Raw genomic sequence first — 25001 nt, 5'->3', positions numbered from 1 at the left:
TGGGTGAAATATTAGTTCATGTGCTTGTCATTATTCACAAAGAAACATGAATGTTTAATTCCGATGACGGATATTGAGAAATATACCCCGCATCTCACGATCAATCAGATATATTACGTGTTAATTTTTTAGCTGTCTATATTTTAGCAGTAACGCTATACAATAAGGCGTATAAAGATCTATGTTATTAGATATAAATTTATTCTTGGGAATCGAGTGATATGTTATTTTGTTGCTTTTTGAAAAGCCGCATCCGCAATTTGTGCTGATCGCCATGGCGACGTGTTTGTTAATAATTGAAGGACCGTCGGACAGTAACATGGCGACATGATGTTCCTCGCTATGTGCTGGGAAATAGTCGCGATTTCACCAGAAAATGACAACAGATTCGTCTACAACACCACCACAGGCCAAGAAAAATGATGCGGATAAGGAGAAAAAGCTGACCCCATACGAGAAAGTCTGCAACGATGTGAACAACGATGAACGATATCTAAAGGAAATAGCTCTGGGGAAACGGATAGGGTTGTATCGGTTACGCGGGGATTTGGGAAGCGGGAATTTTTCCCGCGTAAAAATGGGACTTCACTGTCTCACCAGAGGTACATTTGTTCAGATTTTAGTGAGATAATTTGATGTTTTAACATGCAGTTATAAAAGAATATTTTATCTTTAGATAAAGTGGCAATTAAAATTTACGACAAAACTAAACTGGATGGCAAAACACAACGGCTTCTTTCTAGGGAGATATCTTCGATGGAACATCTACACCATCCAAATATAGTAAGATTGTACGAGGTTATAGAGACTCTTACGAAACTACATCTTGTTATGGAGTTTGCCAACGGCGGAGAATTGTTTACAAAAATATCTACCGAAGGCAAACTTGCAGAGAAAACAACTAAACGAATTTTTTCTCAGATAGTTGCCGCATTAGATCATATGGTAAGTTGTATGTAAGGTAGATGTGTTGTATCATTCCTTATGTGTACTAGATCGCTAAATTTATTGCCGTAAGCAACCGCTTCGTAACCGATGTCAGAATAACTTATCGTCTTATGCAAAGTACTCTTGGTTTCCATAGCCGTTTATTGTAATGTATACATTAAAATGAACGAATAACCAACGCTAATTCGAATTTTCTTATTGCAATAAATAACAAATGTTAGACTAGAGATTTTACACCTAGCGATATTAATTGTTACATTTGATTTTTCTAACGCAAATTTCTAAAAGATTTCCTTATTAATTAAATGCCTAATGACTTTTCTCAACACAATTGCGACTTGTGTGCTTTATTAGATGCTCCAAGCCAAGTGTCTGAGTTTTTATAAAATAGTCTATATGGACCATATATGAAACATCGCCATGGCACTGAATCTGCATCCCTGTCCCGTATACGAATATCTACGAATCTTCAATTTAATTCACAAACACAGAAAGCACTTAAAGCCGATATATAGTTTCCTATATTGTATTGCCGACGGTTTGCGTTTGTTAACTATAAAGTCGTCCAATATCCCACACAAGGTTTCATTTGCATATAAAAAGGTACCTAGGGCTAGGCTGACTTGGTTTCTTTCGTAACTTAAGTTAGCTTTATGAGTCGAGTGAAATTAGATTGCATTATGAATCGCTTTTCTTATAAATTCACTGTTGAGATAAATGAGAGATTTTCGTATAAGAGAGATTTTCATTCTGGGAGATATTAGGCCGCGTTGTCGTTGACGGTATGAACTGATTAAGAAGCCGCGTGTCGCCGCATAAAAGCTATTCTTTTCATATCTTATTGTAACCATTTTGTAACTGTAATTCTACCAAATAACTGTAATTCTACCCAGCCGACACTGACGGTGTTAAAGTTTAAATTTATCATTTCTTGTTTTGTATGCAAATCAGTCTTTACTAACCTATGAGAAACATTCTATTACACCCGCCACCTGTCAAGACAATGACGGGCAACGACCAAGTTTGAAACGAAAGGCTTAACTCCAGCTAAGAAGAATTTCGGAAACGAATATCCATATAGGCATAGACAATAGTAAACTGACAATATTCAGTTATGTTTCTACATGCAGTCGCTCTGATGTACAACTACAGAAATAATATAGAAAAAAATGTCTTATGCACGTTATGAAAGTTATGCCAGCTGCTAGTTCCTGGCAATGCAAAATTTCGTCAGGTCGATCTATATATAAGCGCTCTGGTTTGACGTTATTTGCAGTGCGTGCTATCGCGAAGTCTTATACCTGTATCATGCGACATCTGCCTTGCCCATTTTACTGACATTCCATTGTTCACACCGATTTTATTCATTTTGCCTTTAGCACAGAAAAAATATCATTCATCGTGATTTGAAGGCCGAGAATGTGTTTATATCAGGTACTTGTGTGGTTAAAGTTGGTGACTTTGGTTTCAGTACATCTGCCTCCGCAGAGGCAGCCTTAAACACGTTCTGTGGTTCACCACCTTATGCCGCACCAGAACTGTTTAAAGATGAGTTTTATTTTGGACCGTGTGTTGACATATGGGCGTTGGGAATTCTACTGTATTTCATGGTCACTGGAGTCATGCCATTCCGTGCTGAAACAGTTGGCAAACTGAAAAAATCCATTTTAGATGGCATGTACTTCATGCCAGACTTTTTAACAGACAGTTGCAAATATTTAATAAGGAAAATCTTACAATTGATTCCTAAGGATAGACTGACAATTCAACAGATTAAGAATTCGAGATGGCTGCAAGGTGAAACGTTTCCGTTAGAAGATGAGAAATACAATAAACATGCTCCTGCACTTGACACGTGCAATGAAGAAGAACGAGAGGCAAGATGCTCTTTAGAGGAACTAGGGATGGCTTTTGAGGATAGTTCTGATACTAATATGGATGTCAGAAGCAACGTGACTGGAACCTATCGGGTAGTTCTGCACAGAATTCAGAAACGGAAATCAGAGCTCGAAAATCCGTTAAACCAGAACGCTTTGACGAAAATTGACGATGACGAGTGTATCACACCAAAACAGCGAAAGTCAAAAGTTTGTGTAATTCTGTAGGTAGACATAAACTGAAGTTTTCAAAACCCAGGCACGATGCAACAAACAGAAAATATTACTTGTTTAGAATAAGGCAATTTTGTACATGTAATCATGCAGTAATAAGGTTGCGACTTGTTTTTGTGGAACAGATGTGGAACATGCCATGAATGTAAGATATACAGTGAAAAAACCTTTGGAATCAAAGGGTGGATGAGTACATATGGTTTGTTGGGTCTAGGACGCGACAAATGAAAAATTGAAATGGGTTTAAAAATCCCTAAATAATAACAATGAGTCCAAGATCAGCTGATCAGGAGACGGACTGGTGCCTAAATGCACAGATAATTAATGATGAAGTGTCCATAGTTGAATGCGATAGAATCAAATGAAGCATCATGCAGTTTTTAATTCTAAATCTGAGTTTTAAATTTATATTTTAATTATTTAAATTTGCAAGTCTTCGTTTTGATTCATTCATGACGAATATATGATTGCAGTGCACATCATGCAAGAAAGCGTAGAGCTTGTGATATAAATCAGTCTTTTTCTCAGTAGATTTGGTTCAATGATAACATGAACCTCAATAACTAGAATATTGTGATACCATAGTTGATGCCATGAAGAATTGTATCCATGCTTGATGTGAATTGCGATTAATCGTTATTATAATTGTCTATGACAATGTATATTTGTATACTTATCCAATTTATTAGTGACTGTATATATATTTATTAACACCCAATTTATTTATGACGAAAAAAATTGTTAATTTTCGCTATAGTAACTTTGGTGGTATATGGTATACTTTACTATAATAATGCTATACTCGCATGATATATATGACGACTATAATAATGATACTGATATTAGCAGTTTTGAATTCCGGCACTATGCCACCGCTACTTCGAGGAAGCTTGAACAAATCAAATGCGATGATTCAATCAGAATAACCACTGCATGAGGGGGCTCTTCGCCATTCATCACTCGCAGAAACGAAAATTATTAAAATGAAGAAACGTCGCCCAAAATGTTATTTAGTGAATACTGCGATAGTTCTAATGAGAATCCACGAGCTATGCTCTTTTGATCTCACAGGATCAACTTCAATTTTGATACAACAAATTGCGGCGCTGGTTATTTTTCTTCCAGTTATTTCGACACTCGGTTCCTCTAATTTAACCAGAGCTTGAAATTTTCCTGTCTTTTGACATAATTGTAAATCATCGTTGGTCCCATCTTTGAATATAACTGACACTACTCCACCTGGAAAAACGTCCTCATACAGATAACCTCCTGTTTTGATTAACACTCTTTTTACTTGGACAAAAGCCGTAAATTTAATTAATATATAGTCTCCTTGTTTGGGTGTCCGTGCCCAGAAATAACCTTTGCGATAGTCGTAGAAATCTTGAAGCTTCACTTTGCCTCCCTGGGTAAGTGAAGTCGTCAGCAGTGCAGCAGGATTGTCAGCGTTAAAGAGAAAATTACGACGGATTGGTAATTTTATCCGAAATACGCCACGTGATGTACGTAAATTATTAGCGTAGACTTCCAATATAAGATTGATTGGAAGATAACTTCCAAATATGTCAAGAACTTCAATAAGCTCAATAAAGCTCTTCGTTTTATATATTCTACCTGGTAAAAGTCCATTAAAAGTTTCGGCCCACATCCAATGACTTGCAGTCCAGTTTCCCTGAAAGGTCTGTAGGGGAGACAGGATATCACCTTCAACCTTTACGTCTTTTGTGAATTGAATGAAGTAATCCGATTGGATGGAAGAAACTGTCCACATGAATGCCATATCTCTGATGAGAGTTTTTGCTTTTTTAATATACGCTTGACTATGAGAAGTGAGTTTTTCCCAGTACTGGCTTTTGTCGTTCGTATTGATTGTAAAACACTCCGGTGTTTTAACAACCTGAAAAACTTTGTTTTCGATCCAATATTTGTATCTTGTGTACATTTTATCAACAAAGCGTGTCGTTTCTGCTTCAGGGCAATCTTGCAAGAGAACTACAACTGATATTGCATTTTCATGTGTCTTTTTTATGTTTGAAAATAAAGATCCAAGAGAATTTTCTAAACTGTCTGAATTTTTACAATTTCCTGTATGTATGTAGCCAACTGTGAGGTAACCTGCAAGTAAGATTGATAAATTCGTATTATAAAATAACATACTATACAACGCGTGTTCTGATTGGTTGAAGCCCGTGTTTGGATGAAGTCATCCAAACACGAAAACCATGCTTTTACTTTTTTACCACCATGTATCATATAAAATCTCCTGAAAATGAAGGTATTAAGGTTGGTTATATATATATAGTGGAATCTTGCGTCGAATATATGAACCTTAACACTACAATATACTATAGGGGTTTAAAGGGTCTTAATTTCGAGTGGAATTATACACACTTCAAATTCAAGCCAGGAACAGTTGATGGAAAATCGCAGGAATCGAACCGCGCTTTTTGCGATGCCGGTGCAATGCTCTTGGCACTCATTAAGATGGTTTAAACCCCTAGAATTTACATGCATCGAGTGAAGTGCTAAAAATCACAATTTACAATATACTATACTTCAACAAAATATATAATGGTTTAAAATCCTTACTTTTATTTTGTTTAAATTTGCCGAGAACAAGATCATTTTCCAAGTGTGACTTCTGTGTTGTAGCGTCGCTTTTCTTGCAGTTGCGCTTTATGATGTCTTCACAGTCTTCAACTGTGCTTTCTGATGTTTGGTTTTCTTTTATTAAAAAGTTTTTGCATCCATTAAACGGCTCGTTTATGGCTAGTTAAAAAGAGTATACTACAAGTTTAGTCTTGGTCTCGTATTCTCGTTGGGGCAATTAAAGCTTAAATAAATGAAATTGTTCAGTAGCCTACGTATCACCACTCAACTATCATACTCTATAGCCTATAGGTTTATCCAATTTTTTTGATATATGAATTTAGATACCTGGTTGATATTATCACGTCAATACGACAAAAGGTTTCTGGACAAAATTTAACTTGGTATTTTTAGGCCTGATTAGATACCAAAATCGGATAGTTTGTGTGCTAACCATGCATAATACCAAAAGTAGACAAAGTTGTATATCATGGGGTAGATTACAATTAGATTTCAGTCTCATCATCGCGGCAGTCTCATCACTCAAGTCTTAACTCGCACGCCACGAGAGAGCGTCTCACCTGTAAACGTGTAGAAAATGTTGACAATGAGGGACAAAAATATTGTCAATGTGTAGATCTTTCGGTGCCGTCCTTTGCGAACCATTTCAGTATGTTTCCTTTTACAGCATTCACACAATAATTGTAGGCGGGAGATATCCTCGTGGATACTCGTGATAAAATTTTTTTGCAGGATCACAATCAATAGCACAATCAATATCACTACAAAAAAAGCTAAAGAATAATATGTAGGCCTATCAATCAGAATTAATGGTTGCCAGGTAGAAAATGTTTGATAACTCGCGGAATGCCACGTTTTTATGTAATTACATGCATTGTTCATAGCGCAGGACGTGTAGTAAGAGCTTATGTCTGTGAAGAATGAAAATGGGCTATTTGTTATTTATTTACAACTCAACCATACTGATAGCATTTTATGATTTTTATCGCCCAAATTTACTGAATTCAGTGTTCATAGCGTTCATAGGTACACGGTAATGTTTTCGTGCGTTTGTTCGTTTTCATATCAAAATGGTTTACAATAAAAATTTAAGCTAATTCAACATATTAAGCAAATATTTCCCTAGGATCGTCTGGACTGGCGTCTAAACAACAAAATAGGCAAAAATGACTTTGAAAACGCTCGAAAACAACGCCCGTGTGCACAGAGGTTAGTCTACTAACCAACACTATTAATCGGCTATGTATCGTGTATCCGTGAGTCGTCTCATTGAGACCTTTGATTATAAATTTGAAAACGCGAAGGTGCCGTAGTCCAGAAAGCTTTAGGGGACCGATTTGAAAACTCTTTAAACTGTTTGAATACAACGCAACGTCCTTTGAAAATCTGCTCATGTGGGCGTGACCGGGCTTCAAAAGCAAAGCCCTAATTTATTTTTAAAGGTGCTGTTACACTATGCAATTTTCTTTGCAACTTGCAATGCAACTCTAATTTTAAGAGATGTTAACTTGCATGGTGTAACACGGCCTTTAGGAAGAATATGTTCTTCTGACAAGACTCCCACTGTGGTCAAAGCCTTTTTTCATTGATTTTTAAATTTTCACCGTCATCTTTGGTAACGTAATGCTAAATAAATGTTCCCCATCATCCCAATTTGTCATACATTATCCAACGGGTTTCCATATTCATGTTGTTCTTTTGTTGTTCGATTTTGGGTCAATGTTTTGAAACGTTTTGCTTCATGCGCCCGGTAGACTAAATGTTTTTTACGTGGTAATAATGATATATTTTGCAACGTTGATACGAGTAAACGATGGTCTTGCCCTTTCAGCTTCAACAGACCTTGATACAACATTCGAGGTGAAAGAAAGTAAAAAACGTCTGAAGTTACTATCAAGAAAGGTCGGTCAACTTCCAGCAAGATGTACCACTAAGATTGGTACATATTGCATACAGTAAGTCTTTGTGTAATTGTACACTAACATAGAAATTATTTGAGCCATGATTTATATGATATCATGTGAATTTAAGATTTTTTTTGGGAGTTGTGAAGCAGTAAATGAGATTTTTATTTTAGAATTCAAAATTTGCTGCTATGCCTGATTTTACGTACCAGATAAAAATTTTTACATTTATACCAGACTGCAGAGTATGGTAGTTTTTGATGAGATCTCAGGCATACAAAGCAAACTTTGAGTTGTGCATGCAAGTTTGTGGTTGCCTATGAAGTAATGCATTGTGAACTTAACATTGTTAGTTTGATTAGGAAATTATATGTGACTCATGATTATCAGTGGTGGCCCTTGCAGAGTTATTGATATTTTGATCAGAATACTTTAATTCAGTAACTTACAGCATACAATAATTTGATTTTTACTCAAGTGCGCAATCAACTTGCATGAAAACATTCTTAGCCTCTTGGGTGTGCATTTGCCATTTCATACTCTTTTGCCTGGTTTGTGAGAAAACAAGATTCTAAAAATGTCAGTCTCCAAATGGTATTAAATATAGAAGAGTATAGAATCAATATATCATGTATATGAAAACTATAATCTTGTTTTATAGTTTTATACGAACTGGATCATTATGTACCATGATGATATGTAGCAGTCAATATCCAGAAATACTGGCATTCAGTTTCCTAACTGAATTACAGAGAGAATTTCTTCTTCAGTACAAAAATGAAGATATTCAGAGAGCTAAACGGCCTTACACATTTGTTGAGTTTGGTATGCTATTGTTGCGTACATGTTTTTAGTATATATATATATATATATATATATATTAATATATATATATATATATATATATATATTGGCAATTTTGCAAAATGGATGAGATAAAATTTTAGGAAAAAGCATAATTATAGAAATTATATTTTTTGGACAGATATGTTCATTCAAAAGTTGAAGCAAAGATATTCAAATACAAACAGCTTAACAAGCAGGATCAATGTGAATGACATTAGTGAAGATCTGAAGCAAAGCCCACCTTATGAAATAAAAAGTTCTGAATTGATGCAAACTAATGGAGTTACAGAAACTAAATATAAGAGCAGTGGTATTATATTATTATTTTATTTGTTTGTAATATGTAAAGTATTGTTACAAGGAGTTTAATTCTAAATAACCTTGAAACAATAAGTTGGTTAAATTAAGCATAAAGGACATGGAATTAAAAATATGTTATTTTTTAGGTAAAGTTCACATGGTTGTGCCTCTTACATGGCTGGGGTATCTATCTGGAGCACTTTGTCTTGTTTGTGCTTTTTTAAATATTCTCAGATTTTTTCCACTTTTTGCCTATTATGGAGCTGAAACTGAGGTAAACTTGTTATTTGATTATTTAAGTCAACCGTTTGCAAAGTTTAACATGGACATAGTGTGTGCCATGGTTCACATAATTTCAAACTGGATGGGACTATTTATTAGGCTTATCTCTGTAATTTAAAGCTGGACTATATAAGATTAATTTCAAGCAACAGATATGAACATACAACTTCCAAAAAAAGTATTTTTTTCTCTTTTTTTCACAGGATCATAGTGTTATAGCAGCATTAGCATTTCTTCTTGGTGCATTAATTGATGTTTTGCTGGTATGTATTATTAGTGAAAACTGGATTTCATCATTAGTTTCCTTCAATGTACCTACTATGCTTTTCTTGGTTGCTCCAGGATGTCCCCGCTAAGGGTCTCTCTAATTAAAGAAATTTGCTCTCCAATGTTTACTCTCTGGCTACGTATTCTCTATTGTTCTCTTCTTGGATGCTGTTTAATATTTTTCTTCATTATTTCTCTCTCCCTCTTTCTAATGTTCCTTCTGGATATTCTCTCTCTAATGTTCGTTCTGGATATTCTCTTTCTTTCTAATGTTCCTTCTGGATACTCTCTCTCTAATGTTCTTCTGGATACTCTCTTTCTCTCTAATGTTCCTTCCAGACGCTCTCTTTCTAATGTCCCCCTGTTCTCCATCTAGTGTTGCTCTGGATTTCTAAAAAATAAACGTAATTTATTTGTTGGTTCCCTCAAAAGTGTTAACTATTCATTCCACATTTAAAAAATGCTTCTTTTTTCTAGTTTTACCTGTTATTGTTACCTCTGAAGTTAAAGGTGTTCGTAGCATATACATTGGGCGGTCTTCTTCTCGTTATTATTTATTATCTGCGAAACTATAGAAACATATTTCAAGTCCTTTTCCACTGTTCAGTCACATTACTTGCTTTATACCAAATACGCCAAAGACAGATCGCTGTTAAGCCTCCGGATTATAATGTTTAATCAGTGTCTGTGTAGAATAAAAAAACTGTTAAAATTACGCATAAAACTCTTGGCAATTTTTTTACATCTTGACCATGTCCATCTGAATTATATTTAGCTGTAATCTTGGCTTAATATTTAGACCTATTTAAGATGGCTACGGCACCAACTCAGTGCAAATACACAGCTAAGCTAGACGTAAAGAGAAATAGATGCCTTTGAGAAAGTAGAAATACATAACGTAATATATCATGTTTTTATTATAACAAAAATACAAAATATAATAGTTAAAAATAGACTGATGCATAAGTAGCGACGAGGGTATGGCATAGTAAATGAAGAAACTGAAATCCATAATTTCGTGATGTTTGTTCTGCAATTTTTGCTGAAATAAGTGATAAGTCGGGCAATTTATGCTTGTGACTTTTGCTGAAACATTTGCCTGTTCTGAAGTCGAGAAGTGCTTTCAACTATTTCAGTCACTTCTTACTTTAAAAATATTAATTTCTAGTGTAAAAATAGTCAAGTTAGTGTCGGCGGATGTGAAGTTTCCAGGATATTATGTATATAACATAATATAAAAGCGCCTTGGAAGTTTCACTTTCTGAAATCAAATCATTAGTGGTGGGCGATATTTCTTTAAAATATCGATACTTCCGATACTAAGAATTTGGTTGTTGGTATCGATACTATTTTTCAGTATCGATGATTTCGATATTAGGTTACGTGAGGATTACATGGAGTGTTATAGACCTTTGAAGCATTCTTCAGTGTTCTTCACGCTGCCCACCGATTGAGATCGACTGGGAACCCGAGAACAGGAGGCTGCGAGGAAGACCCACTGACAGTGGGAAGACCACGATCTGCATAAATTAGGTGAAAAGTGCCAGTATCGATATCGGTATCGTATCGAAAATATCGATAAAAAAATATCGATATCGTATCGAATCATAAAATCCCAGTATCGCCCACCACTACAAATCATTCCCAAATCCCAAGATGCACCGTTTCCCCTCATTTCAGGGCCTGGACACGAATCAGTAAAACTGATTTTCGTTCAAAACGTGTCATTCTTGTCATTCTTGCAACGTCGTATTTGTACGTATTTGTAGTAATTTTCTGAGTGCACTGCATAGTATTTAGACGTGAATGGTTTTATGTAATCCTCTTGTATTGATTGACAGGAGTTGTGTGTGAATGGAGTGAACGGATATGAATTAAAACACGTTTTATCTAAACGCCATTACGGCGTACGCCACGTTTTTAGTCCCGCGAGAAATAAGTTGACGTGGCATAAAGTTATGACCCGACAATAATGGTAATGTTGTATTGAAATATATTCATACAACATGACATGCGAAAATGGTGAGAGAATGGAATGAAAAGATACGAATAGGTCTCTTATGTTTAACATGGTACTCAATAAGTTCTCTCAACAATATTATCAACAAGAAATTGCTAACTCAGTTTCCACACCCGATTTCGTTGTCCTTAATACATCTTTTTTCGTCTGCTGTCTATCTCGGCCCGCTTCTTGATGTTTGGAAGGTTCCTGGGCAGCAAAAGATACCATCCAGGACGTTTTTTCAACTAATTGTTCCCTTGGGTTTGGGCAGAGTATTCGGATCTGTGTCAGCCCATGTTACAATATGGAAAGTTCCTGTCTCATATGCTCATACAGGTATGGTATTATAACATCTTTCTAACCCGTGTAGTTTGATGATTTGGTAGAGAAAAGACACAAATTTCACTCGTTGAGATATTGAATCTGACAGCAGGACTGGTACATGTTTCCATATACCAATATATAGTATGTGTGTAGTTGTAGTGGTTGGTGTAATTGCATAAATCTACCATACATGTCAAGGGAAATGAGAAATCCCTATCACCAGTTAATTGGTCATTGTTAAAAATTGCTGGGTTAAGTATCATTCACAACCAAAGTTCCTGCATTTAAACATCTACCAGTAATCCTCTTTATCCCAAGAGTCAGAGTACAATAAAATAAGACTATAGTTTAAATAAAGCAAAAAGAAGGGGCAACGAAAGGGTGACATAACATTTTCATAAATAACATGTCTGGGAAAATTACATGCCAGGCAACCCCTTGTATTTTTATTGCTGTATAATTGCTAATTATTTTTTATTTTTTTCAAATTAAAACATTGGTTTGGCTGATTTGAAATTTTTACTTCATGCTTCAACAGTAAAGGTAATTCGCTACTACATATCTCTTAAATGTAATGCACTGGTTGTTAAATTTAATATACACTAAAATTGTTTCTAAATGGATGAGAAAACTTTACCACTGCATTAATTTGGTAGGGAATGATGCCAATTTTCACTGTGATATTATCCAGAATAATAATTGGAGAGAAGCATTCATGGAAGGTATGTAAGCACAGCAAACTTTCTACTCCTAACTTTTCTTTCTGTTACTGCAGTGAATATCTGCACTTGTCTTGCTTGGTAATGTTTTTTACTTTTATAGTTTTTTTCCTAACCAATTATCAATGTCTCTTGCCATTTTTCAAACAGTATATTCCTTTAATATTTTAAGGTTTATCTTTCCCTCATCCCAATTATATGTGGTGTTGCAATTGCAACAATGACAGAAATCTCCTTTCATATTGTTGGACTTATAAGTGCTTTGATGTCAACTATTTGTTTTGCTTTACAAAATATTTATTCAAAAAAGGTAATTACAATATTATGTATACTGTATATTATTTTGGAATGCATGGCTATTTTTCCAGGTTCTCTGAGTCCAGTAACTTGACTATTGATTTTATTTTTCTCAGGTTCTAGAAACTTTAGAAATGAATCACCTCAGATTATTAGTAGAAATATCAAAAGTTTCTGTTATAACTATTATTCCATTCTGGATTTATTATGACTATGTCCATGTCATGAAGTTAACAAATTTAGTAAGTACACAGTTTTGGTTTCAATGTAATTTTGCTTTCAGTGTTTATTCATAATGTGAAGATAAATAGTGATTTCAACTGGCTGTTAATTCATTGACAAAAAATAACATGGCAAAACTGTCAAGTTGTTTCCAGTTGATAAAACAGGATTGAACAATGTTGTGTTGCAGCCTAATAATAAGAACATGATTGTTATCAAGTTGTGGTATCGTTTTAGGCTTTAACGAATTACTGTAGCTTAATAACAACCGTGTTTTATGGTTGCATGGCAGCAGAAGATTGTTCTGTACTGTTTTCATTAACTGGGTGCAACCTGATCAATTCCTGATCAATTTTTATGTGTAAACATTATACACAATTGAATTATATTGTGATTATTATTCAAAGGTTTTAGTGCGATACTATCTAATTGAAATGAAAACCTATTACAGTCATTAGTAACATGCTTTGTAACACACCACTTAGCATTTGTGATCAATTTAGAATGATGAAAAGAATGATGCATTTTGGATTTTGGTCTCGCTGCTGGTCAGTGGTCTCCTGAATTTTGCCCAAAGTATGGTGTCGTTTACAGTTCTTAGTCTTGTCTCACCGCTAAGTTATTCAGTTTGTACAGCTGCAAAGAGGATTTTAGTTATTACAATTTCATTGCTGGTTCTTAAGAATCCAGTCACTATTGTGAATGTTTATGGAATGATGATAGCAATTCTTGGTGTGTTATTTTATAATAAGGTAAGTAGATTATTTGATATCTTAATTAAGACAAGTATACAAAGCAATATTTAAATAATAAACCCAAACACATATAGTCTTTCATTCCAAATGAAAAAATTGAAAAAATTTGGAAAACGATTCTAAATGAATATTATTGGTTATTAGGTAAAACTTGATGCACGAAAAGCGAAGGGATTGCTATTGCCAGTGACCGCAAGGAAGCGATCTAATTTATATTTAAATTACAATGGAAATGTTCACGAGTATTGATATATATACCTTAGTCCTTAGACTTAGTGTAGTAATGTAGTATATTCTTTATAAATAAATAAATAAATAAAGTTCTATTTACGTTGTCGACGTATGTAAGTGTATAAACAGATATTTTCTCGGAGCGGGAATGATAATTGAGCCTTTTGAGGTAAATTTATAGTAAGTTAGTTGCATAAACAGACAAACTTCTTTATTTTGTTTTTCTCTTCACTTTATAAACTATAAAGAATGACTTTCTTACATGAAAGGGGCAATTAAATTAATAAGGACATATCATCCGGCATTGGCAGCGCGTTAGGAGTCTTCATGCATGTATGCTGGCCCAGGTGTGAAGCCAGGAAGCGAATAACATAATGAAAGTAATTTTTTCTAGTAATCTTTCCATCATATTGAATAAAAGGCAAGTCATGTTTGTTGTTTTATATCTTTATATTATACTTTAATACATGGTTGTACTGGTGCAAAGTTATTCGAGAGAGGAAAATGTACTGTACATAATCACCATAAATATTTATGGTGCTAAATTGAATAAATAACTTCTGACACAAATCAATCTTCTTATTGATACATTTCCAGTTTTTCGCGAAGTTGTTCTTTATTTCCCCCAGTTACTTGGTCGATCTAAAAATGAAAATTACGACTTGTTAATGCTAGAGAAAATGTTGCATGATTGCTTGACCAGTCAGTAGGTGGTTTTCTTTTAGTATATCATAATCATAGTGCTATGTTGCTACAGCTTTACTTTGATTTGAAAAAAAATTAACGATTTTCTTCCTACCTTTTTTCCGTGTTTGTAAAATCTAAAAACAGGCATCACAGTCACTTCTTCCCTTTCCGCTATATCCTAAATTAACGAATGTAAATGCTTAGTTTTTTTAAAATACGGTTTTACAGTAAACATTTTTTAGATATCACTGATGCTGTTTATCGGCCCTTTAAATACGTATATATAGGTTTGCACATGCCGCATAATTTATCAGGACGATTCGACTTTAGCATTGATGATACTGATCAGTGTTTCTGACCATGTCTGTGGTCATCTGTGCGCATATATACAAAGTAATCTTAGCCTGCGTTTAAATTGTTCCAACCGCAAAAAATAATTTTGTAACTGAACCAGAACACTGTCAGTTCAATTAGCCATGCCTATACCTCGTGTTCATCCACATCAACAGAAGCAAACGTGACCTTTTTAAATTCTTTTGAAAGGCGCTAGAAATCAAATAAAGTTAATCAAGTTGCCTCCTTATTTGACCGAAGATCAAGCTTACTGCTTACTTCAAATTCTTATGCTATAATATGACATTGTTACAGTTTTCGATTCAGAAATCCATATTTTTAAGTCTAGTCTAATCCATAGGTTAGCAGAATACTATAGTTCAGACCGGAAACAATAAAGTGTTGTAGGATCGGTGCTCTCATTATGGCAAACGTTGCTGTCAGAAGCAAGCAAATATATATTCACGTGAATATATATTCACGTTGTAATAATCGAGTATTGCGGGTCTTTCAAGCTATGAAGGCAACATTAGACCTTGGTTATTTCAACTCAATGTAAATGAGGCTCAAACCATCGAACTTCGCACGACGTAATTTGCATTGATTGCGAGCCAATGGTAAGAGTTGTTTCTTGTAACATGCCCACAAAACAATAGAACCAGAGGCGGGAAGATCGCTAAGCGCCGGTTGGGGGATATTTATATATTATTCACGTTCAACATTATTTGTTTTTTTGAAATTGATTGTCTTTACCGTCTGCTAACATGAATATATGAATATGAATCTGCACCCCCTTCCCCCACGGCCCCTGTCTAATACGGCCCAGCATGCCGCCGCCAAAATGCAGAAAACAGTTTGTATACTCACCTTGTATGTAGGTGCTATTTGTCTGCATGGACCACACCAGTCGGCGGAGAAATCAACCACTATCAGACCCTTTGTTGATCTGCCCGAAGTCAGATCGTCATATTCTTCCTATTTATGTAGGTTTTCACGAGTTACTAAAGTATTTAGATAATAAACTACAGGGTGTCCCAAAAAAAACGAAAACTATTGAAATCACCCATAACAATGTAATTGTTAGAGTTTGAATGCCTAAGCACTCTGTTGGGACCCACAAGTGTGTAAATGTTTGCCATAAGCATTTTTATGCATGCATATGATGCAGTAAAATTTGCTCGTACGCGAAAATGATATTTATCAACAATATTTAAATGTGCATCTCAATCACCATGACCTTCCACATGTCCCCTTTCTGTAGCAACACAAAGCATTTAGCATTTTACTGAGTTGCATTAAATCCCCATGGGCTAAAATTCGTGCACACGGCATTTAAATTTTAACAATGAGTGATTTCAATAGTTTTCGTTTTTTTTGGGACACCCTGTATAGTGGCGAGGGGGGGATTGGTATTCAGGACCGGCATTATATTAAGTTGACCGGTTTGTCTAGAGTATAAAAAGGGTTGTTTGTTCTTCATAAGACATCTCAGATTATTTGAATGTGTTCGAAACATATCGTAACGACGTAAGCATGGCTTTTAGAAAGGCCTTATAGCCATGCATATATTAAACGGATTAAAAAGTTAATTGACTAGGATTTCTTTGAAGTTTACTATAAAAATGATCAGTTAAGTTTGTAGCCGATAGTGGTTTTTTTAAGTTTGAGTGTTAAGACAAAAAAATAAGCTTCCCATTGCCCCTCGTCATCGACACCGGTATGCACGATGGCCAAAGCCTAGCAAAACGGATAATTTACATTCATAGGTAAATAATGAACGGATAATTTATAAACCTACTACAAAGTAAGTCAAAAGCCTAAAATAAACTGCTAGAATTCAATTGAGCACGTTTTTAATAATACAAAAACAAATCAAATTATTTTACGGGTTTTTTATTTATTCAGTTTCTTTAACTTCTGTAAACTCATGTTTCAAAATATACAGTTAAAAGTTTGGATATACATTTAAAGTAAAACAACAAACCGCAGGTGGTGATGTTATCAGTTTGGAGCGATGGAAAGCGTCGTTTCTTTCCAACAATCATTCATTTATGCCCTGATATAATACTGATATGAAATTCCCACAAGCAAACACCTCAATGTTGAATGCAATTCAAGTAAGGCATTGAATTAAAATGAATAATCCACTGTACCTCTTTCTACTTGCTAATATGTATAGCTATGGCTATTGTCTAGTACTTAGTATTGTAAAGATTCTAACCTTTGAATTGATGATCGTAATTTGTCCCTCAGACATTTCTTTCATTCAATTGACTAAATCAGTTCATCCAGGAGATATTAGGTACGGAGTTAACTTAGGTTTAATATGATTATATAATCTTTTACGCTCGGTTAACAACGACAAGGAAATTTGCTGTTTACAAGCGAGTGGCATGGGCGGAATTTAATAACTCTTAAGATTTGTTTCCGGACTGTTATTTGCATAAATTCGTTCAATAGCACTTTTAGGTGTCCACGGCAGCTTATCTTAAATTTAACACTGCAATTCTCAACATGTAATCACTATATTGGTATATTATTGGACACGACAATGATAACATATTATGCCAGAATCATTCAAAGCTGCATTCAAACGTTTATGTACATTAAACTTCAAGTCATTCAACCAGTTTAAAGAATTATGAAGAATAATGACAAGAGAAAAATTCGGCAGGTGAGAATTGACAGACATTGCAAATACCTAAGTCGGTAAAAAGTGTAAAATAAGGTATTAGGCACGTTAAACAACATAAAAAATACGTATTGTTTTCGTAACTTGAACATATTATTGACTCTTTCTTGGCATGAATTCGTGCTTTGCATGCAATACAACTTTTATTGCCGGATTAATTGCCGGAAAGAGCGTTCCCAACAAGCATCATGGGATCAAAATATGGGGCCGGTTGTATGAAAGCCGGATAGCGCTATCCATCGGATAGTGATTTTTCAACTGTTCTAAAAATGCTTGAAGAGCAATAAAAATTTCAGCGTTGGAACCAACAATTGTTGAAGAAGATCCTCAATTTAGTGATACTAAGATTTAATCAAAGTTATACCCAACAACGAGCGATTTTAAAGCGATTGAAAAACCACTATCCGGTGGATGGCGCTATCCGGCTTTCATACAACCGGCCCATGCATGGTAATAATAGGAAAAGCGAGACGGACAGTTTATCCGGCGCAATTTTTTTACTTTATATAGAGGAGATTACTAAACTTCTGGACTGATGGCTGTGTAGTAACTTTATTCATTTTTACCGTCCCCGATTTTTTATAGCATATTTTTGTGACTCTAGTCTCTAGCCTCTAGGCTCTACTTAATAAAACTTAATAATGTATCGAGTATTCTTTTGGTTCTATACAGAAAGAGAAAATTAAAAAAATAAATATGAAATGATTATATATTAACTTTTACCGATCACGAGGTGGTATACTTACAGTGTTTCCTTTAAAAATTAAGAACATCGACTTGACCCATGTCTCTCTTAGCTGAGAAAAGTTAGAAAAACGGAGTTCATGCATGCATGATATATATATATATATATATATATATATATATATATATATATATATATATATATATATATATATATATATATATATATACGTATAATCATTTTAAATTCTATCCAAAAAGAGTGCAAGGGCTCATGCATAATCATTTTAAATTTTATCCAAAAGAGTGCAAGGGCTCATGTGCAAGGAGTGAGGAAAGTAAACTTAGTAGTAGGGTGAAGTGTAGTACAGATAATCAAGTCAAAAATATTTATAAGTCACTATAGTAAGTAGAATGTAGCTGCAGACTGCAGTGTTTATTATACCTGTTTCACTTTCGTCCCACAGATTCAAACAAGTCGCATTACGAACATCGTGGGTGTAATGACATGGCTTCTCACAATAATCTGCCTATAATTCCATAACACATAATATATTCATGTGCAAGTCGTTCTATCCGGGTTGAAAAATTTATAACACCAATATTTGATACGACAACACACTAAAATAGCGGTGTAGTGCAGGTGGAGGTTTGTACTAATCTCACGTCTCTAACAATCAAAATAGAACCGAGTTGCATGCAAAATGGATATCATAGTTTTGTAATCACTATACATACAAAGGTACGCTACTATGACACAACATGAAAACTTACAATAATTCTGTTATGGAAATAATTGTCGTCAATATAGCACGCATTAGGACCAGTCCAGCCCCACCAACATAAGCATCGGCCAGTTCTCATACACCACCCCTTACCATGATTTGGAGCTATACAGGAAATTATGCATTGCCATTAGTTGTATTTTTATAGACGTTTCAAGAAATATTGTGTACTTGCAAAAATGATGCAAAATATTAAATGCAAAAGGTTTCAGGTACGCGACTCTTCATGCTGCTATATAAAAGAGACACTTTAAGGATGTTTCATTTAGTATAGGTTTCCATGTACTTTTACTTGTTTTTCATTTTTGAACATCAACTACAACTTTTTGAAAAGATTTGAAACCTTCATGCAGTATTAACATGTTAGGATTTATGATTGGAACTTACGATTTCCACATCTTTGATCACATGGTACTTTTGGATCAGACTTGGTGGGCAATACACATTCATGTTTTGTGTGATTGTAGTTCACACATTCAGGGTTTGCATAGTCGTGCGTATAATGACAAGGTATACGACAATAATCAGCCTAAAAACGTTTCATTTAAAACACTATAAATGCATGTCAGTTTGACGCTGGCTGTGTACGACTCTACTGACGCTACTCGAAAATATACTTACCAAAATTTTATTGTTCGTCGTATATTTAGCGTTGGGTCCAGTCCATCCCCAGAAACATAGACATCTCCCATCGTTCTGACATGATCCTGCATGATGATAGACTCCAGTGCCACATTTGGGATCACATTTCACTGAAAAGATAGTAAATAGAAAATAAAACCATAGTCAAGAGACTGCAGGAACTGGGTTTCAATTTAACTATTCTTCAGTATTGAATTGAGAAATAACCTTTTTTGGCTACTTTAATTGTAGCAGTGTTCCTAGAAGTTTTTGATCTTGAACCAGACAACCAAGTACCGTTCAAACAAGTTGCATTTCTAACAACAGGTGTGTAATGACATGCTGCTACACAGTAATCTGCCTGTACAAAACAATTCAAGTGTCAGTACTGTATTTTTTAAACTTTGTTGTTACTTAATTGTTCTTGGTTGCAAAACAGCAAGTTTTTCGTCTTCGGTGCGTAACCGTATCGGAACAGCATCACATCGTACCGCGCTCAAATTTTGGTCAATCACATTTATTAATATCTTTTTTAATACTTGATCTCATTCTTTGTGCCCCCTTTTGGTACCACATATATAGATCAGTGGCACCCGCGCAGCTTTCAATATTTATTGACAGTCACTGTGGATGGATTCCTATATGATTGAATACTTACAATAAGTCTATTCTTGTAGCTACCATTTTCAACATAACAAGCATTTGGTCCAGTCCAACCCCACCAACAAAGACATCGGCCATTGTAAAGGCATTGTCCTTTTCCATAATATGGTGCTGAACGGGAAAATGAGATCAATAAACAGTACCAAAAATTATCATTTCACACATAAATTCACACTTATACATTTGAGTGCATTGTTAAAACTGTCTTTGATATTTGAACGTTTACTCACGGTTTCCACATCGTGGGTCGCAAGGTTTTGTGGGTCTTGGAAAATCGGGTATCTCACATTCATCAACAGTGTGATTCGAATTAACACATTCAGGATTTTCATAATCATGAGTGTAGTGACATGGAACACGACAGTAGTCAGCCTAAGAATGTTTAGTGGGACCGACCTTTAGTATAGTTTTTCAACCCTAAGTCCCTAATCTTAAAAAATTAAAAGTATATAAATGGGTATATATTGTATTCACGCGAAGAAGATGTATCGGAGTTAAAGGCCAAACCTCACTTCCTCTCATATTCAAGTACAAAATATGCTAGGATAAGTACCAGTTGATTTAGTGTTATAGTAAGACTAAAACGTTTTCCTATATAACTAACCAGAATCCTATTACTAGCTGCATATTGGGCGTGTGGTCCAGTCCAACCATAGGCACACAAACATCTTCCGTCTGCCATACAGGTTCCTGCGTGTGTATAAACACCAGTGCCACATAGTGGATCACATGAAACTGAACATAAACGATAAGAGTGGTTAGTTTCTGGCTTTCTGCTGTTAGTGCCTAACATGCATGCGGGCAGAATCTTCATTACCAAAATATTTTTTACTCAGTTACTAAAATATATATAGTGCTGTACATATATATAGCGTGATTTTAATGTAAACTTGTAGAGATGTAAGTCCCATGCACGCCGAAGGCCGAACGTGTTTACATGCAGGTCTGGTAGGTTTTATAAATGCATGTTTTCGTTATAATATACCTGTAGAGCAAATTGTTGAGATTCAGCCATACTGGAAATAATCAACTTTAATCATAATATTCTTATTCTTACTACAACATTGCACTGATATCCTGACTATAGTGAACTATTTTTCACTACGCTCACCTTTCACGGTTGTTTGAACTTTTGTTGGTGTTTTTTCGGTTGTTTTAGTGGTTTCATCTCCGTCCCAAGACCCGTTTAGACATTTTGGATTTCGCACATAGGGCGTAAAATGGCACGCCCTTGCACAATAGTCTGCCTGTAATGGAAATAAGAAATAAAGAAAGATATTTTTACATTCTAGTCCAATTTGACGCCCTTATCGAGACTGTATGCATGGGGGGAAATTTAACAAGAAAGGCTTAGCAGGAGCTAATATAGTTAATATCCACATGCAGAATAGTTTTAAATCATTTACAATGATCCTGTTCTTGTATGATCCGTTTTCAACATAGCAAGCGTTAGGTCCAGTCCACCCCCACCAGCAGAGACAACGACCGTCACTCAGGCATCGACCTCGGCCATGGTAGGGAGCTGTGTGAAAAATGACATAGAATATGGATCCCTTAATAGGCATGCGGTAGTTAATATGTATGAAGGCGTTGGAGGTCGCAAGATAAATAACAACTAAAATACAGTTTGTCTTACAATTTCCACATTTAGGATCACAGGGCTTCGTTGGGGTGGTTGATGTCGGTACTTTACATTCTCCTCCGGTATGATTAGAGTTTACACAGTTTGGGTTTTTATAATCAGGAGTGTAATGACATGGAATACGACAGTAGTCAGCCTAGGAAAAATGGAAGTTAATAGCTATTAATATAACTGATGAATTGATGGTCCACGTATAAAGTGGTGTTTACTAAAGCGCAACAATGTACGGTCTATACTCCTCCCTATACTGATACAAATACATCGACAAGGCAATCGGGTGAATAAAGATTACTTTCTTTCAATTCCGATGTTTTTTAGTATTTCTATTTCTGGCTGAGTCGGACTTTTAGAAAATCATCATAATATAATCACAGTCCTAAATTTATAGTCAGGTGTTACTCGGTGACAATAATACGGTGACACTCTCGTAGTCGATGCATGATAAATTACTGGAAAAACCGTAAAATTACCGACGTACCAAGATTCTATTATTAGTAGTGTACTGTGCGTTGGGTCCAGTCCACCCCCAGAAACAGAGACATTTTCCACTCGGCTGACATGTTCCTGCGTGTGTATACACCCCAGTACCGCACAGTGGGTTGCAATTAGAGCCTTTTGAAATAAAGGAAAGTCAGAATATATTTATTTTATTGTTTTTTAGTAGATTATGATGAAAGAAAAGAAAGGTTAATGACATTTCAAAACTAGTTCTTTTCTGGAATTAGCTTGATTCACTACAGCCATTATTTTATTTTGCTGCAACATTGCACTGATATCCTGACTATAGTGAAGTGACTTTTAATCACTAAGCTCACCTTTCACGGTTGTTTGAACTTTTGTTGGTGTTTTTTCAGTTGTCTTGGTGGTTTCATCTCCGTCCCAAGACCCGTTTAGACATTTTGGATTTCGCACATAGGGCGTAAAATGGCACGCCTTTGCACAATAGTCTGCCTTTAACGGAAATAAGGAATAAAGAAATAAATACTCATTTTTAATAATTTGACCCTTTTGAAACAGAACAGGTTTCTGCGGATGGAATCAAAGATCTTTTTTATCCGGACTGCATGTTTGGAAATTTGAGAAGAAAGGCTTAGCAGGAGCTAATATAGTTAATATCCACATGCAGAATAGTTTTAAATCACTTACAATGATCCTGTTCTTGTATGATCCGTTTTCAACATAGCAAGCGTTAGGTCCAGTCCACCCCCACCAGCAGAGACAACGACCGTCACTCAGACATCGACCTCGGCCATGGTAGGGAGCTGTGTGTAAAATGACATAGAATATGGATCGCTCAATAGGCATGCGGTAGTTAATATATATGAAGGCGTCGGAGGTCGCAAGGTAAATAAAATGCAATTTGTCTTACGATTTCCACATTTAGGATCACAAGGCTTCGTTGGACTGGCTGATGTCGGTACTTTACATTCTCCTCCGGTATGATTAGAGTTTACACAGTTTGGGTTTTTATAATCAGGAGTGTAATGACATGGAATACGACAGTAGTCAGCCTAGGAAGATTATGAAGTTTAAAGGTTTCTTAAACAATACAGTTTCGCCAACGAAGATAATAAACCGCCCCCCTTTTTTAAGCTAGTTACACAACTCAAGAGACCATATCTTTGAATAAAAGAAAGTTGGAAACGTATTTTACTTCTTGGAAAACAGGCCCTTCGGATATTGTTTATTAACAATTTGGTTATGACATACCAAAATTCGATTATTAGTAGTGTACTGTGCGTTGGGTCCAGTCCACCCCCAGAAACAGAGACATTTTCCACTCGGCTGACATGTTCCTGCGTGTGTATACACCCCAGTACCGCACAGTGGGTTGCACTTTCCTGGAATCCGAGAAACATCCAAAAACATTATACTTAATTTAAGCCGTTTTAATCAACGAACTGTGAACTCAAACTGTGTAATGATAAGGGTCGCAATTTCGTGTTTTCACGTATTTTTGTTCACCTACCTTGAACACCATTAGCAAAAACGGATGCAAAAAGAACTGAGAATACGAAGAAATTCGTCATCGCAATGGCTATTATTATTCAACTAAAAGTAAAAGTATCGATTCAGCACAATATAGCTACCAAACCTTATTTTTACAAACAGTTTTAACCGGCTCTTTGGTATAGCTGTTTAAACACTAAAACATGGATAAAAGCATTGAATAAATGTATACACAACTGATGTCAACATTCACCCGGTATTTCAAAGGTAGAAAAACTAAAAAATATCGAGTGCAACAAAGATGTTGATTCATTTGCTAATTAATGTTATTATATAATTAAATGTTATTAATTTTACACGGATTTTGCTATTGATTTAGTCTTACTGCAGAAATAGGCGGCAAGTTGTGAGAAATCACGCTAAGAAAGCAACAAACGTATTGTTCAGTAAAAATGCGATACGCAGCAATTTTTGATTTTCCTGTAAAGTGCAAATATTGCAACATTACCAGGAAATGAAAACCAACAATCAATATTTTTTTAAAAGAGAAGAATATGTCTGCTATAATATAGCACCGAAACTTTAAAGCCGTTCTAACAGAGGAAGAAGCTTATTGCGGATATTTTCAAATCAACACCGATACAAGAATGGCTTAATTATATAGATTATACCAAGCGGTCAGCCAATCAGACTGATCGATCATTTAGACCGAAATCTCGAATAACCTGCATATTATAATATTGGTTGTATACAGTCATGTCAATGGTAGGTTTAATGGTTGTATCTATAATTACTTACCTTTCGTAGGTGTTTGTGGGGACTTTCACGCACTTTACGTATAATTTTTAGCTCTATTTTAAACAAGTTTGCGTTGCAGCATAAACACGTCTGTCCTTTAAAATGATATCGTCGTGACTAAAGGCTGATATGGATTTCCTGGTATAAATGTGTTTAAAAACACTTGTCGTCAGTCATGTGAGTCAAGTTCGATTCCAGGTATAATGACATGGATACGATGAAACAAAGGAACATGCCGTGACAGATCTACTAAATGTTTTTTCAGTCTCGTACTGCACTTAAGATTGATGATTATAATGTGTCTGTGAAAAATTAGTCTACGTATAAC

The 25001-nt window shown here is 35.3% G+C and overlaps 6 protein-coding genes across 7 annotated transcripts; 3 read left to right on the top strand and 3 right to left on the bottom strand.

Moving 5' to 3' along the window:
* The first annotated feature begins 303 nt into the window (after positions 1 to 303).
* Positions 304 to 3380, top strand: LOC114527164 (serine/threonine-protein kinase NIM1-like). The gene is made up of 3 exons (XM_028548797.1): positions 304 to 602; positions 677 to 945; positions 2328 to 3380. Exons 1-3 carry the CDS (start codon positions 377 to 379, stop codon positions 3051 to 3053), a joined length of 1221 nt encoding a protein of 406 aa, XP_028404598.1. The 5' UTR covers positions 304 to 376; the 3' UTR covers positions 3054 to 3380.
* Positions 3381 to 3676: 296 nt separating this feature from the next.
* On the bottom strand, positions 3677 to 5167 carry LOC114527166 (alpha-1,3-mannosyl-glycoprotein 4-beta-N-acetylglucosaminyltransferase C-like). The gene has a single exon (XM_028548798.1). The coding sequence runs from the start codon at positions 4999 to 5001 to the stop codon at positions 4066 to 4068; it is 936 nt and encodes a 311-aa protein (XP_028404599.1). The 5' UTR covers positions 5002 to 5167; the 3' UTR covers positions 3677 to 4065.
* A 2214-nt stretch (positions 5168 to 7381) lies between these two features.
* LOC114527085 (vesicle-trafficking protein SEC22a-like) lies at positions 7382 to 10279 on the top strand. Its single transcript, XM_028548680.1, has 6 exons — positions 7382 to 7624; positions 8235 to 8398; positions 8559 to 8729; positions 8866 to 8993; positions 9205 to 9264; positions 9746 to 10279. Exons 1-6 carry the CDS (start codon positions 7449 to 7451, stop codon positions 9944 to 9946), a joined length of 900 nt encoding a protein of 299 aa, XP_028404481.1. The 5' UTR covers positions 7382 to 7448; the 3' UTR covers positions 9947 to 10279.
* Positions 10280 to 10971: 692 nt separating this feature from the next.
* LOC114527084 (solute carrier family 35 member E1-like) lies at positions 10972 to 14211 on the top strand. Its single transcript, XM_028548679.1, has 7 exons — positions 10972 to 11606; positions 12133 to 12137; positions 12251 to 12316; positions 12486 to 12623; positions 12727 to 12852; positions 13336 to 13584; positions 13732 to 14211. The coding sequence occupies exons 1-7, from the start codon at positions 11288 to 11290 to the stop codon at positions 13834 to 13836; spliced, it is 1008 nt and encodes a 335-aa protein (XP_028404480.1). The 5' UTR covers positions 10972 to 11287; the 3' UTR covers positions 13837 to 14211.
* A 67-nt stretch (positions 14212 to 14278) lies between these two features.
* On the bottom strand, positions 14279 to 17250 carry LOC114527086 (thioredoxin-like). 2 transcript variants are annotated; one of them, XM_028548683.1, is made up of 6 exons: positions 17155 to 17232; positions 17060 to 17110; positions 15706 to 15813; positions 14992 to 15051; positions 14618 to 14683; positions 14279 to 14460 (listed from the first exon to the last, which is right to left on the bottom strand). In XM_028548683.1, the coding sequence occupies exons 2-6, from the start codon at positions 17102 to 17104 to the stop codon at positions 14398 to 14400; spliced, it is 342 nt and encodes a 113-aa protein (XP_028404484.1). In that variant the 5' UTR covers positions 17105 to 17110; positions 17155 to 17232; the 3' UTR covers positions 14279 to 14397. The 2 variants fall into 2 exon arrangements, with proteins under 2 accessions (XP_028404484.1, XP_028404483.1); XM_028548682.1 differs by having other exon boundaries at positions 14282 to 14460; positions 17060 to 17250.
* Positions 17251 to 18013: 763 nt separating this feature from the next.
* LOC114527083 (tenascin-X-like) lies at positions 18014 to 24894 on the bottom strand. Its single transcript, XM_028548678.1, has 20 exons — positions 24674 to 24894; positions 23895 to 23977; positions 23636 to 23766; positions 23295 to 23436; positions 23072 to 23187; positions 22741 to 22876; positions 22404 to 22537; positions 21920 to 22061; positions 21690 to 21805; positions 21395 to 21530; positions 20888 to 21018; positions 20514 to 20655; positions 20279 to 20394; positions 19849 to 19981; positions 19621 to 19751; positions 19387 to 19528; positions 18989 to 19104; positions 18660 to 18744; positions 18277 to 18327; positions 18014 to 18194 (listed from the first exon to the last, which is right to left on the bottom strand). Exons 2-19 carry the CDS (start codon positions 23953 to 23955, stop codon positions 18287 to 18289), a joined length of 2151 nt encoding a protein of 716 aa, XP_028404479.1. The 5' UTR covers positions 23956 to 23977; positions 24674 to 24894; the 3' UTR covers positions 18014 to 18194; positions 18277 to 18286.
* Positions 24895 to 25001: the final 107 nt, after the last annotated feature.

The sequence above is a fragment of the Dendronephthya gigantea genome, unplaced genomic scaffold (genome assembly GCF_004324835.1).
Source record: "Dendronephthya gigantea isolate DGI-Jeju-01 unplaced genomic scaffold, DenGig_1.0 000043F, whole genome shotgun sequence".
NCBI lineage: Eukaryota > Metazoa > Cnidaria > Anthozoa > Malacalcyonacea > Nephtheidae > Dendronephthya > Dendronephthya gigantea.
This window is presented reverse-complemented; position numbering and strand designations above follow the sequence as displayed.